The sequence below is a fragment of the Caretta caretta genome, chromosome 10 (genome assembly GCF_965140235.1).
Source record: "Caretta caretta isolate rCarCar2 chromosome 10, rCarCar1.hap1, whole genome shotgun sequence".
Lineage (NCBI taxonomy): Eukaryota > Metazoa > Chordata > Testudines > Cheloniidae > Caretta > Caretta caretta.
In genome coordinates this window covers 24,115,360-24,130,981 of record NC_134215.1, presented here as the reverse complement: position 1 = coordinate 24,130,981, position 15,622 = coordinate 24,115,360, and the positions used below count along the sequence as shown (strand labels likewise).

At 37.5% G+C, this 15,622-nt stretch overlaps 1 protein-coding gene across 13 annotated transcripts in view; it reads left to right on the top strand.

Annotated features, from left to right (window-relative positions):
• Positions 1–15,622, top strand: part of ATF7IP2 (activating transcription factor 7 interacting protein 2) — a 66,230-nt gene that overhangs the window by 37,751 nt on the left and 12,857 nt on the right. For 8 of the 13 annotated variants that reach the window (XM_075132785.1, XM_075132780.1, XM_075132781.1 and 5 more), the window contains 9 exons: positions 176–1,085; positions 3,227–3,360; positions 6,174–6,308; positions 6,630–6,713; positions 9,693–9,865; positions 10,572–10,637; positions 13,054–13,116; positions 14,438–14,508; positions 15,140–15,204. In XM_075132785.1, the coding sequence (XP_074988886.1) occupies positions 185–1,085; positions 3,227–3,360; positions 6,174–6,308; positions 6,630–6,713; positions 9,693–9,865; positions 10,572–10,637; positions 13,054–13,116; positions 14,438–14,508; positions 15,140–15,204 (1,692 nt within the window). In that variant the 5' untranslated portion in view covers positions 176–184. The remainder of the gene's footprint in view (positions 1–175; positions 1,086–3,226; positions 3,361–6,173; positions 6,309–6,629; positions 6,714–9,692; positions 9,866–10,571; positions 10,638–13,053; positions 13,117–14,437; positions 14,509–15,139; positions 15,205–15,622) is intronic. The other 5 variants (XM_048866645.2, XM_048866648.2, XM_048866649.2 and 2 more) reach the window with 3 other exon arrangements.

Genomic DNA, 15,622 nt, shown 5'->3' with positions numbered 1-15,622 from the left:
GATGTTGAAAGAGCTGGGAGATAGTTCCTTTGCACCAAATATGAACAGTACTGTAGAGGTGGCTATTGTGCTTACTGCTGGAACTGCCAGAAGTCTCCCAGTGGCTTCAGGTTGACATTGGATAGAGGATTGATTCTTGTTTTTTAAAATTGTTTTTTGTTTTTCTTATTTTAAGGCATGAAAGATGGAGAGTTCAAATACAATCATCCACAAGCCTTTGAGAGCAAGAAAAACAATGACTCCAAGTAGTCGAAAACAAGTGGAAATGCTGAGTAAAATAAAGAGTATTTCAGGACAAGAAAAGATTCTAAACGGCTTGCATACTGAGGTTCACCACGTTCAGTTAAATACTGTGGACATAAACTGCAGAAGTAATGATTCTGTAAAAGGAAGCTCACTAACTGAATCAAAAACAGATACGTTCCCTGAAAAAAGTGAAATGTTACCTCAAAAATTAACAGCCTCAATACAGGGGTTCAGTGTTAATTCAAAAGTAAATGAAGAAGTAAAACAATGTTCTTTTGACAAAAATTTTGATCAAAACTGTCAAGAAGAATCCCAAGAGCCTCCCCATGAGAAATCTTGTAACATAAACTCTGATGCAAAACAATTTCTAAATGCTGGGTGTTTACAAGATATACTGCATAAATGGTATGAAAATGAACTAAATACACCATCCTCCAAGCCAATTGAAGTGCATTTGTATTCAAAACCAAATAACCTACCTATTGACCAGTTAAAAGAGAATGCTTGTTTAGAAGATCCAGTTAACAGTGATTATTGGGATGAAAAAAGAACTAACAAGATTATTCCTATTTTAGAGAAGATAGACACAACAACAGAAAGAGAGAGTGCAATAGAAGAGGTTATTCCCACATTAAAGAAGGTAGACACCATATCTGATTCAAATGATGTGAAGCACAAATATAACCTTACTCATTCAGTTTCCCCCATACTGCCTGGGATAGATAGAATAGCTGATGTTTTAGAGAGTAAAACATCCCATGGAAATGGTAGTCCAAATACTTTACCAGATGTGGAAGCTACTGTTATGCTGCAGGATACATCACCTGAATATAGTATTGGTAAGCACTCTCTTCTTCTAATGAGCTATAAATTTGACTGCTTCCAACTGTTAAGTGATCCTGCCTAATCAACTTCATAGGCACCTCTTTTCTTTTTATTTTATTTTTTGTTTTAAACTTTTGCAAGCTGCACATTGCCTCTCGTGGCCAAACAGTTTTACTATATCATTTCCAGTTGACTCTGTCTGCTTGGGTCTGGCCTATACTATGAAATGTTACCATGTCTGAACATGTTTGTCAGCAACCATGTTAGCTGACATGATGCTGAACACACAGACCAGGATAAATGGTGTTGAAGTATTGTCAGCTAATTGTGACTAAACCCCGATTGTGTTAGAGTGCCCTGTGCAGAATTTTTGAATAAAGAAGACTAATGAACTGTTGGCTTTGGTGCTTGGATCTCTGGGGCTTGTACAGAATAGGCAACTGATGGAATTCCTAGAACAGCTTAACAGTTGTTCCACAACTATAATGACTCCTACTGACTGTGCTCAAGATTCCCTCAGGCCTATGGCCATCAATATTAGATCCTCTATCATCGTCCACTGAACATTTTTATGTGATCCTTATTTGGAGATTTTTTTCAGGTGAAAATAAATCCACTTCCACAGCTGCAATTTTTTTTTTTTTTTGGCAACCAATTAAGAGGACAGTTAGGGGCATTGTCCTCTTAACTGGTTACAAATAACACGGCTTAGTTTTGTATCCACATAGCAACTTTTCTGTCATCACAGTCTTGTTTGTACATCTGCATCTAGCTCATTGCTTTGCCATGTTCGCATAGGTGCATTCTGCGAAACTTTGGGCATTTTTCTGAAAGTGCTTCAGCAATTGTAAGGTGGTTGGAGGACACTACACAGAGCAGAATTAATAATAACCTATTGGGCAGTACACTCTATAGGGTACTAAACAAACAGCTGGGAGGATGAAGTAACTTGTTTGGCTGGTCTACAAACATGGTTAGAGAGTCTTGTTTACCCTGGGAAAAACAAAAATAGAGAGTTTATAGATTGTTATAACCCACTAACAACCTCCCAACTCCTTCCTCTTCTCCCCCCTCCCCCCATTTCCTCACTGTGACTAAAGGGGTGTTAATGGACCACTTCACCTTGAATGGTCCCTTGAAATATGTGTTAACTACTTACACTAAACAGTCTGTTCCATCATGGATTTAGCTGTGACACTGAGGGCTTGGCTACACTTACATTTTATAGCGCTCTCACCTGCTGGCTCAGGGGTGTGAAAAATCACCCCCTGAGCGCAGCAAGTCAGAGCGCTTTAAAGCACTAGTGTAAACAGGCTCCGAGCGCTGGGAGCCGTACTCCCGGCGCTCGGAGGTAATCCCCTCGTGGAGGTGGATTACCAGGAGCGCTGGGAGAGCTCTCTCCCAGTGCTCGCGCGCAACCACAGTCGCACTTCAAAGCACTGCCATGACAGCGCTTTGAAGTTTCCAGTGTAGCCATGCCTGAGTAAGTTTCTTAGGCCTGAAGAAGAGCTATGTGTAAGTTTGGAAGCTTGTCTCTGTCATCAGCAAAAGTTGGTCCAATAAAAAGATATTACCTCATCCATCTTGTCTCCCTAATATTCTGGGACCAACACGGCTAACAGGCTGTCTGTCACTTATCTAAGGTAATGCAGGGGAAAAGCCTTTGGTCACCTGAAGTGGCCCTTATCTACCTATTTTCTGTGGCAGTAGGAGAAGCATATTCTTCTCTCTCAATTGTTTGTCTCTAGGGAGTAGCAGACGGCATGTTATCACTACTGGGGAAAGGGAGATGTAGCCAGTTCTTGGCAGTTGTCCCAGTGCAAGGCATCCTGAGAATTAAAAATGATCTTAGCACTTGGCTATGGAAATGTGGCTGATTGGCACCCTGTCAGTGACCTTGTCTTTTCCATTTTACTTGGGCTCATGGTTTCCCCCTCACTCCCACAAAAAAGTAGTAAGACTCTTCTTCCCACTTGATGCCAAGACCAAACTATGGTGTAATGTAATTAAGGAATAGAACCACATTTACAAATTTAACCTCTGCTTTGAATGGCCCTATACTTTACCAAGGCATTAATTATAAGTTTGTTTCTTCACATAGCACTTTTAAGAAAATTAATTTGTGAGGTAAATGTCTGTCATTTTTTTCTCTAAGACAATGCTCAAAGGAAGAGGATATGTTCAGAAAGCAAGGAAGACAGTCACTGTAAACGCTTCAAAACTTCTGATGAAAACAAAAAAGAGAATATTTGTACAGTGTCAGAAAAAGAGGAAAATTTTTTGGGAAAGGTAACTTGCTTTATTTTACATGCTTAAAGCTGAAATCTTTCATGCATTAAATGTTTTAGTTATTCTCCTGTTGAAAGTAGTTTTTTATGTTAACTTCAGATATAATTGTCAGCTGTGCTGAACTACTTAAGCCAAGTTTTATGAATGTGAATAATTGTATTTCTAGACAGAATTCAGATTGGTTTGACGAAACTAAGAACTTTAGTAATTCTAAATTGGTTCCTCCATTAGTCTGGAGATTTGAAAATTATTCCTTACCATAAAAAGACAAATAAAATGGGTTACTTTATAAATACACCCAATTTTTGCATGTCTTAGTAGATGAAGTAACATTCATTTAAACTCAATGTTTACTTAACTTCTTCTTGAGTAACCTGACAACGCTTCAGATAGCTGATTTCCTCTTTCACTTGTTAAAATATCTTAGACCAATTGGCACAGTCCTACCTTCCAGAAGATAAAAATTGTGATCAGAATTGATTAGAGCTGTGACTTCATTCCCATTAGAGTTGCTAACTGAAAGTTTTATCTGAGTTATTTCATTCCTGTTTTAGTTCAATGTGCCCGTGTTAGCTGCTAGGTTTTGGTGGGCTAGAGCTTTAAAGCATAGAACCTAGGATATATTAGGTTGCTCACTTTGAACTCTTGTAGACTCCCACCAAGAAGAAGTCATCTCTTGAATTTAAGTGGCTCAGACAGAACATGATAGGCCTATTTATTTATTTTGACAATTAAACACCTCGAGTGAAATCCTGGTTCCATTGAAATCCGTAGTAAAACTCCCATTGACTTCAGTGATGACAAGATTTCACCCCAATTCTTATTTCAGACTTTCACCTGACGCTTTCAATCTCATGAAATTCAAAGAAAACAGATAAAAATCATAAACTGTGGTTTGAACTGCAGCTATTTTCATGGGTTGTCCTGTTTCAAATACCATATGATTTCAGGACACAATCTTACATCATTGAAGTTAAAAGGAACCTGCCATTGGTTTCAGTGGAAACGGGATAGTGTTCTCTTCCTGCTGGAGAAATGGTTAGACCTTTACATGTGAAAATATGACCTCAAACGTTTGTGTTCTGCCTCTCTGCTGACTGGGAGTAACTGAACCCTTTTCAGGAATGGTACAGAACACACAAGAAAAATAGTGAGTGCCTGAGATTTTGGGGTATGAACCTGAGAACAGAGAGAATATGAATGAAAATGTTGTTGTTTTTTATAAATTAATTTGTGAAAGCAACAAAGCTGTGGCTGGAAAACTGGCTGAGGAGCACTTTGCCTTGCTAGTGTGATGTAGCATAATGGTGAAAGCAAGGAAAGCTGCTTCTAATGGCAAAAGCTTGAAAACCTTGAGCTTTATGTAACATTTGTTTCTCCACATAACTGAAAAAACTAGATAACATGAGACATAGCTGGTGGAATTCTCATTTCTAACTGTTATGATTATAACTGGAAAATGAAGATGCAAAGATACCTTATTTGTTATGGTTACACTACCTATTAAGCTTTGAAATCTGAAATGGAAAAGGCTTCCAGGAAACTATGCTTCCTGTCTGATTCAGTACTGATCTTAAAGAAAAGGAGTGATTCTGGCAATTAGTCTTCCATAAGCCTTTATTCTATTTCCTGTGATAGTTGTGCAACTATAGCATCTAAAGAAAAATGAAGTCCTAAAATTGGTATCAGCACGGACTTGTAAGTAACAGATTTTTGCCAGATGGATGCTCTCAGCTTTAACCCCATTTTAATGTATTTTTTTTCCTGGAATAGAATATCAAGGAGATATTTAAATCTCTCTGCTGTATTGTCACTTATCTGTTGTGACTACTGCATGTGTTTAGGATGTTGATGAGTTTACAATTTGGTAATAGTAAGAAAAACAAATGTTTAATCTGTCAACATAAATATAGTGACTTACTATCTGCACAAACTTTATTCAGGTAACATACTCAGGCCAAGTCTATGCTAGAAACTTTTTGTCACTATAATAATGTCAGTGTAATTTTTTTTTGACATTTCTATACCAGCAACACACTACTGTGTACGCAGTTATACTGGTATAAAAGTTGTTTGCCAGCATAACGTATTTTATTAGTAAAAGCTGTAAATTGTATCAGAAAAAGCATTTTTTTTGCTGGTATAAACTTTTTCTACACTAGGAAGGTTTACCAGAATAGTCATACCAGCAAACCTCTTTAGTGTAAACCTGGCCTTATCTAAGCTAATATAATGTAAAAAGTGTAGTTGTGGGGAAAAGGCTCATTTCCCAGGTATACAAGCTTCACTCACTGAGCAGTATCAATTCTCCTTACCCAACAACAACAGGAGCAGCCCTTCAGCACTTTTGATCCTCAACCCACAAAAAGGGGGAAAAAGTCTATTATGACCCAAATATGATGGTCTATTGCATGTACAAGAAAACAATTTGAGAACCATTCTTCTAGATCCATGTAAGATTCAACTATAACCATGGCAAACTGAACTAGAAAAATATTTACAACATGTTACCATCACCACATTGAGAATCATTAATATTGTATGAACCATATCTCTTACGATTCAGAAGGCATGATTGTCCTTGCAAACAGTTGACTTGCAATAGACTGGGTGAGCTGTAAGGGAGGGGGAATACCAAAGCACAAAAATACTAAATTTTACAGATTACGTTTGTAATTGACAGAACATTGGTGAAGCATTTTAAAAAATAAAACTTAGTTAAAATTAAAAAATATTAATTTATTTGTATATTTTCATTACCTCAGCAATGAATGATTTCTAGATTTGAAATGTAGCTTTTTTTTCCATTATAGGTCAAACACTTGATTCAAAAGCGTGTGGATATTTTAAATAATGACGTCTTTAACCATAAACTGGAAAGTTTAAATGGAAGAGTTGATCAAACACAATGTCGAAAAAAACATGAAGAAATAGCTATTACATTTCTAGTAAGTTTCTTTGCATTGTGCGTATCCTAAAAGTGTGAATTTATTTGTTCCGGAAGGTCTTAAATTTTCAGAATTGCACCTACATTGTGTGCATAACTTGCACTGGAATTGCTTGCACTGGCATGAAGATTACACTTCTGTTTGTTCATAGAAAAATGAATTGGAGGCTGTACATTTTGTTACCTTTTTATTTTATGGCACGCAAATCTCAGTTGATGTTTGGGGGTGTTTTGCTCGTGCTTATCACATATGCAGAGTAGGAAATATGTGTACTATTTCAGGTTAACACTTAAAGTGATGCTCTTTTTTCTTTCCTTGTAGAAGAAAGTGTCTAAGCTCGAGAGACGTATTAATACTGTGATAGCATTTCAGAAGAAAATATTATTGAAAATGGTCACTAGTAAGGTATAGTATAATATGTAATACTTCAACGTAGGGATTCTATTTGCAATTAGTCATGAGCTCATGGGCAGTTATAAACAATCTATACTAAACACGTGCAATATGAAAACATAACTAAATAGATTTGGAGAAGATGGTATTGTATTGGTGTTACAATAGCAACTCAGAGAAAAACCTAAACTCCTACAGACACCTGGTACTGGGACTCAAAAAATGTTAAAAGAATTTTATTTACTTGCAACTGAGTTGTTACATTGAGAAGTTCTGTTTTTCAGTAGAATAAAATACAATTATTTTTTTCTTTCGTATTGCTTCAGAGGTCATAGGTAAGCAGCTCCCATTCTGACAGGAGGAGCAGCCTCTGAGGTATCAGCTGACATCCCTTCCCATAGATGATTGAGTACTTTAGACCCTCAATAGTATAGTCAATAAAACACAAGCATTTCACATGGAGCTCTGGATACGATACTGCCAGAATGATAGCCTAAGAAAATATCTGGTATGGGGCTTTTTGCTTCCTCATGGACAACATTTCTTGACATGACATAAAATTGAAGATTTGTTGGCCAAGAAAACCCACGATTTTTGACTAGTGCCAAGCTTTGTGTAAACCTGCTTGGGATGCTAATTCAGACTGTGTTCAGGGGTGGCTTGAGATCCTTTAGCAGGCTTTTAAAATTAAGGGTGCAAGCTCTTCAGCTAGTGTAAATTGTCATAGCTTCATTGACGTCAGTGGGGCTATGACAGTTTAAAACAGATGAGGATTTGCCCCAAGGATTTGAGTAAAGATTGTAGGACTAGTCAAATGTACCTGAGCCATAGTTATTTTTTCTTTTATGAAACAATTGGCTTTTTATCTTAAATTTATATACTTTATGCAATGACAAATGTTAAAAATCGTGGTTTAAAGGTCTCACTGCAGAAATATCTTACTCTGCTTCTTGGTTATGTTTTTCTGAAAAGGTTTCAGAAACTCTTTTGTTACACATTGGTATTCTAGAAAAATGTAACTCGGATTAAATATACAAATAAAAAAAGTCCTTAGTGGCAAATGCTTAACAAATAGTTTGTCATGCTGAAGATTTTTGCTAAACTTTGGAAAGAAGGGAATAGCAAATAACACTTTTTTTCCTTTGCTTTATATTGACTGTCTGTATAATGCATCTTTTAGGAAATCACATTCATTTTTAGGGAAAATGTGCTTGTGTAAAAGGAAAAGGTCTGGTTTCCAAAACCAGCTCTGGGTCCAAGTCCACATTTCTTCCACATGCAAAAGTCTAATTTAAGTAAGAATTGTTTATAAATTGAATATAAGATCTCACCCTTGTTGTAAATATTCTAATGTGTTGTAAAACTGGTTTTATGTCTGTGTGATGGGACGTCTGCTCCACACTGGCAGAAAAGGGATTAAAAGCAGCCCTAAGGAGGCTACGCAGGAGGCAGCCAATCACAGAAGGGCTTATAGGAACAGCCAGTCAGGGCCGGGCTGGCCCATATAAGAAGGGCTGCAGAACAGAGCAGTTTCAGTCACTCCCTGGAGCTTGAGATGGGAGGAGGACTGGCTGCCTTGCAGGCAGAGGGCACCAAGCACTCTTGACAGAACAGTGCTGCAGGCAGAGAGCTAAAGGCAGCTCTTGGAAGGCTGCAGGGATCTGCAGACTGAGACCCTGATGCAAGGGCAAAGAGGGTGCTGGAGCCACATGGCAAGTGGCTAGACTGCAGTTTGCCACTGAAGGGAGTGGCCGGACAGTAGACTGCAGGTCGCCCCAGAAGGGGGGAACATAGAGTGTAGCACAGCCAGAGGGCAGTGTCACTGAGGAGGTGCTGCAGTGGTGAGTCGCACCATGTCTCAGTCTGGTATTTTTTAAATTCTTCAGGCAGAGAGGGAAATCATCATTTACAAGTAAGGCACTTATGAGTGGTTACTGAAGATAACTTTTTCAAACCAAATTATTATTAGATGCTATACCTTTCTGAGGTCAGCTATTCAAACACAGCGTAAGCACGGATGTGCAAATAACATAATGTTAATTGGAAAAGTGCATGAACAGTGAAGTAATGTTTCTGTACTGACTTAACGTTCAGTGCGTGTAAGAACAAGTAACTCTACACAACAAGAGAGTCTAGCAGGAAAATAGCAAAACTGGTAGTAGTGGATACCGAAAACCTGACTTCTTATATGCTCCTGATAGATGAATTGTCTGCTGCTACTCCATGCTTATATCCCTACTACATTTGACCTTGATTTTTTTCTCCAGTTAACTAAAGGAACCAATTGTGTAATCGAATTTAGGCCCAGAATATGTTTAAGTGCCTACTCTTAAAACAACGGAATGTTTAGCTTGGGGAACGAAATGAGTGCTTTGCTTGTATGAGCTACTGAAACACAGTGTGCAGGGTCTGGAGAGTGATGAAAGGTGACATCATCCAACAATAAGATGACAATTATCACCCAGTCCCCATGGCAGGGAGCAGGAAGTATTCAGGAAGAAGGTTGTAATTCTGTTTTTTGTTTGTCTCTGCGTGCCCTCAATGTCTGGTCTAGAAGGGTAGTTTCGAGATTCATTCAAGCTCAAAATTGGAGATGGTGGAACTAACTATTTCGCACACAATAAGAAGGGATTGGTAGGTTTTGTGTGGTTTAGATATTTGACAGTCAAGTTAATTTATTATTTAATTTTAATTTCCTATCAGTGTCTCTTGGACCATTTACTAGCTGTTCATGTTAATCTCATGTTAACGTTAAATGTTAATCTCTTGTTATTGTAAAGATAAGCCCTGGTTTAACGATCACATATATAATGTAAATTATGGAGGCGGGGGAAGGTTTAAAAAGGCACAAATCACCCAGAGGCAAAAAATGCCATCTGTTGCTCTGAAAACAAGGTGTGCATGAAATCCAGGACATCCGACTAACTCAGCACTGGTTGTGGACACGAACAGACTTTGCCATGACTTTGTGACCTTTTTTCTTTTTCTCAGGCAAATCTTCCAGGTGCAAACTCGCAAAATGCGATACTAAATAGAACCAAATCTGTTCCACTGCTTCCTGATAATATAAATGGACGATCAGTTTCTTTAGTTAAACATGTATCATCATCATCCCATAGACAAACTGGTTCTACTTCTGAATGTGTTGCAGAAGAGCCTGTAAGGTAGGTGTCTATAATGACCACACAAAAAAAATAAATTCAATAAATATAACCCACATATTATGTATAGTTTTAAAGCATTTACTTGGAAAGATTCTACTTTTTTTTCCTCAAATTTTACTTTTCCTAAAGGTGCTAGATTGGCATACGATTAATTCTTATACATACTTAATTAAACATACGTAATTAAACATACGGTTAATTCTTGTACATACTTTACTCTGGAAATGTAGTCGGCTTCTTAGCCCTCTGAAGCAATACAAAGACTGCTTCAAAGTTGCCACTTACAGAATGACTTTGTAAGAATGGGTTCAGCTCAGATTATTAATCAGTGACACATGAACTAGCCAAGATCAATCAGTTTTTATTAATCAAAGATTAGGCGTGTAAGATTAATCAGCAGACACAGATTAATACATTTACGGGTCCAGGCCTGTAGCTTGCACAGTTCCGAATTGGTCATTGTTTTATGGTTTTTTAATACCTTATTTACTACTTTTGACAGTTGAGGTTAGTGCACCTAGCACTATTCAGTCACCTTCAAATATCTATCTTGTGGTCAGCAAGCTAGAGTAAGTCATAAACTAATACACCCTAACTTTTCAGCTTGATGTACTTAAACAATTTCATCATATTTTGGCAAACTTAACAAAATGTGTTTTAATGGCATAATACTTCTCAATCAATCATTTAATTTTGCCCTTTGCAGTTTGGAACACACTTGGGTTGTTCAGCTGGAGAATAATGTCAGCATCTCCTATGCACCTGTGAGATGGTCTGTGTTTCCCTTTATACTCCTTTCTTTGATTTTGGTTATAATTTCATAGCCAGTCATGTTTATTTAACAACCATACATGCAGTTAAAAATACCTTTAAGCAGCCATAAAAATAGGTTATGAAAATGTGTCATGCTCTTAGATATATTTTCACTCTACAAGCAGTATAAGATTTATCTGCTAATATTTTTCCATTGTTCCATTTAGCACAGTTTGCATAAAGCTTTAGGAAACTTGGCCTATATGCTAACAACTTCTACAGTGAACTCTTTTCCCCACCTAATGTATCTCTCTAATGCAGAGTAATCAACAACCTCTAATTTCCCTTTTTAGGGATAAAGTAGTTTTACGCTGGCAGTTTTTTTAATCTGGGGGATACAAAGTAATAAGGTGGGTCAGCTGAATGTGAGCTCTCACTACGATGCAGTGGCTAAAAGGGCTAATATGATCCTTGGATGTTGAACAGGAGAATCTCAAATAAGAGCACAGAGATTATATTGACAGGTTTCAGAGTAGCAGCCGTGTTAGTCTGTATCCGCAAAAAGAAAAGGAGTACTTGTGACACCTTAGAGACTAACAAATTTATTTGAGCATAAGCTTTCGTGAGCTACAGCTCACTTCATTGGATGTGAGCTGTAGCTCACGAAAGTTTATGCTTAAATAAATTTGTTAGTCTCTAAGGTGCCACAAGTACTCCTTTTCTTTTTTTAGAGATTATATTACCTCTGAATTTGATACTGGTGCAGCTGCTGGTGGAATATTTTGTTCACCTCTGGTGTCATCGGTTCAGGAAAGATGTTGGTAAATTTGAGAGGGTTTAGAGAAGAGCCACGAGAATGATAAAAGGATTGGAAAACATGTCTTATAGTGAAAGATGCACATATCTCAATCTATTTCAGTTATCAGAGAGAACATTAAGGGTGACTTGAAGCTTAAAAGTGTCTACACAGGGAACAAAAATTTGATAATGGGCTCTGCGATCTAGCAGACAATGTTATAACATAATGTAATGGCTGCAAGTTGAAGCTTAACAAATTCAGATTGAAAATAAGATGCAGACTTTTAACAGTGAGGGTAATTAACAGATTGGAAAAATTTACAAGGGTTGTGGTGGCATCAATGGCAATTTTCAAATCAAGATTAGATGTTTTTTCTCCAAGATATGCTCTAGTTCAAATAGGAATTAATTCAGGGAAGTCCTATATCCTGTGTTATAAGGAGGTCTGAGTAGATGATCATAGTGGTACCTTTCAGCTTTATAATCTTTGAATAGTTGGTGTAAGTCTGAATGGATGGGCGCTGTGAGTGTTGGGGCTGCATTCTGAAGAGAAGGACTATTTATAAACTCCCTCAAGCTAAGTGCAGTCAGGCTGTTTCTGCTAGATTTCTACCAGTGATTTAGAGAACTGTTAATTTAAGGTTTTAATTACCTTCTATGTCTTCCAAGAGGAAGTTGTTGATCTGATTCTTGTAGCGTTTAATGGCGGAACAAACATCAGCCTTTAATGCCTTTCATAGATGGATGGAAACAGTGAGAGCATCCCCACTAGAATTCTTACGGCAGTCCTTTTTTTTTTTTTTCTTTTTTTTTCTCCCCTTCATATTCCTAGCAGGTTATCATTGACCCTCTAGACCATTAACCTTTTGGACCCGTCTCCACTGGTAAAAATTTTAAAAATTATGCCATCTTTGCTATCACCTGTTCAGCTCTTACTGGCGTCATAATTGCAAGCACCATGTTAATTAGAGATGTTAACATCAGGAAGGTAGTCTCTTTTCATCATGTCTGAAGAATCTAAAATGTTTCAAAATTTTGTCTCTGGCAAATAAATCCTGCGTCAGGGCATACCGGGTCCCTTGGTATATAGATTCATGCCATTACACTAGAACAGTTCTGTCTTCTAGACACAGAAGGGAAGAATCACTGGATGTGGAATCATGTGGTGGTCTCTCTGTACCTTTTAGACAGTGTTGTCAGCTGAAGCAGCATTTAATTGGAGCAGTACTTAGACATCTTTCAAAGGGAGTGAATGGGAAATGGAGTTCTCCTCCCACATTCCTAAGGCTTCCTTGTTCTTCACTTCTTAGTCTTTCTTAGGGTGCTAGCTGGGGTATTGCTTTTCAGATCACAAAGCTTGTGTTATAATAAATGCGGTTATAAACTGCAAATCCTTAATTCCACTTACATGCTAATTTGCTTTCCATGACTGGATCAGTACAGCACAGAAACCACCCCCCTCCACCCAAGGATTTTGATTCCTGGAGGGAGGTTTGTAGGATTTAAGGAGATAAGATAGTTGCATTTTTTCCTTCACTTTTGGGGTGGGATCAAAACATTGGGCTTGAAGAGAGAATTTAGAGGGCTTTAACATGCTACAGATTGATTGATTGGTCAATCCTGCTTGCCTTTCTCAGGCAGGAGGGGAAGACCCAGAAATTGTTCTGTACTGATCCAATCACAGGAGGTGAAAATATCAAGTAAGTGAAATTGAATTAATATATCTTGTCATATTTTGTTTACTGTTTGTAATATCAAACAGATAATCTGCATCCAAATAGCAATGTAAGAAATATTTCATAGTGAATATAGATCTTAATATGAACTTCATAAAACTACTTATTGTTGGATGGTGTCCGGTGTTCAGGCAACACTGTCAGCATGAAACATAGTAAATTTGAAAAAAAAAAAACATTAATAGTAGTTTTAGGTACTATACTTGTTCCTGGGATTTGAGATAAGGGATTTGATCAGTGGATATTTGATATGTCATAGGTCAGGACCTTGGGATAATAAAGTGTTTGATTTTTTTGTTTGTTTGTTTTTAATGTTAGGGGCTAGAAGGTTACAGGTTCAAAGTGTACATAGAAATTTCTAATTGATAAGAAAATTTCAGATACCCACACCTCTGTGGATGTGCACATTTATTCTGTTGTGGATTCGTTTAGGGTGATCGTTGCCATAAAGAAATTGATAGACTTCCCAATCTTGTTGTGGTTCAAATGCAAGACAAACAAAGCTTTTAGCAAGCAAGCGGGAAGGTCTGCCGGGTCGGCTTTCCACCCTCTCTTTTATTCTCCTTCTACCCATGCGCATTACATACTCCAACAGCAAAAGGAAACAGCAAAAGGAATAATATGACTTTGATTAATATTCTTATTTACCAGCTTCTATCTACTACATTCCTTGCTCTCAGGCCTTGAGCCCAGTCCTGGGAGGCTTCCCACGGTTCATGTCCTCTGGGCGACTTCCCATGGTTCATGACCTTGAAAGGAGCAGTGTGTGCACTGCTCCTACACAACACTCAGGGTGTGCCCTGAATGTTTCCAAGTGCATGAAGCCTTCACAATCTCTTAGTTTTTCTAAGATGAAACAACCAGGGTTGTTTTTTGAAAATGGGATCTTAGAACATGAACACTTTTGAAGTATGTTACCTTCTCTGCTGTTATGTGATGGAGATATAGTAACTGTCAGATCAGTACATTGTAATGCCAAGCTGAAGGGATTTTAAAAAGTGTCTGCCTAATCAGATATTGAGTCATGGTATTTGGGGAGCTCTTTATTTGAATGATTCATATTCTATTATTTTGGAGTTTACAGCTAGCCAAGGTGCTATAAAATGCATTTGTTTTCTTCAGTAAAATACAATTGATTTCTTGTTAAATCAACTGTCTGAGCTTCTTGACTTCTAAATGTGCTGTAGCTAGTTCTTGATATCTTACATTTGAAGAGGGGGGACCTGTTTTCATGCATCTCTAACATTTTGATTTTGGTGAATAATTTTTTTGTTTTGTTTGTCAGCTCTGATGAAGTTATACTGATTTCTGTGGAAAGCAGAAATTCAACAACTGTAACAACTACAAACAATTCAGGTATCCAAAACTAACCTTGGCATGCATGCATCCTAATCAAAACAGATTTGATGAAAATAATTAAACCACCATACTAGCCTACAACTAATGCTTTTACTCTTTTTAATTGTATCAAAATATAATTTTCCTTGGTTGCTGTTTAAGAAGAGTAAGAGCAACCCATCAGTTTTAACCATAACTTCCATTTGCTTTACCCATCTCACTAACCATGCTTGAAATTTTTTCTCACTAACAATTAGCGCTGCTGCTTCTTTTTTTTTTTTTTTCTTTCTTTCTTTTGAGGGAACTATCCAGTTGAAAAAGAGTTTAGCATCTGTGCTGGCCCATTGTCTGTGAGCATTCCTAAATACGCAGCTGCAGAGGCTTCTCCCTAGTCTTACAGAGGTGTCTTTGGACTTCAGGGGCCCCTTTAGAAGAAATCTTGGCTGGCTGACTTGATTGCCAGACCATTGCATTGGGGCTGTGAGTCTCCGTGTCATTCACTTATGGCTGATTGCTGCATGTATGTCTACAAGTCTATTTGGTAATTTTTTGGTATTCCACTTATTAGATGGACATTTTTGTATCCTGCATCAACCAGATTTATTAATTGAAAGTTGAATTTTTTAATCTTTTGTGAAAATTGTTTCAGATGTTAAAAAAAAATTAGTTTCTACACAAGCAGAAATTTCCACTGAAGCTCAATCCAAAAACAAGGTAGGTTAAGAGTTTTTTTTTTCCCTCGTGCTCATCTGCTAAAACTTAAAGCTAAATTTAATTGTTTGTACATAAGATAATGAAACAAAGCCTGTTTTTTCCAATGTTGTGGTAGTGATGCTTGTTACTTCGGGTCATTTACCATTCTGTGCAGATACAGCACATTCTGGTTCCTCTTTTGCACCTTGCTGAAGGAGGTACTGTTGTTCACATTGCTGTGTTACCTCATTTTCACATCATAAAGGTGAACTGCAATGAAAATAATATTGGGTTTGTGCTACCTTCTACTTTTCTGTAGTTCTTGTCTACCCTGGAAGACTTTAATATCTGGAGAACTAGTGAAATGATGAGATCACAAGAGACCGAAAAGTTCAGCGTATGAAAGGGAGAAGGGATTTTTTTCTCACTGTTCCAAAAC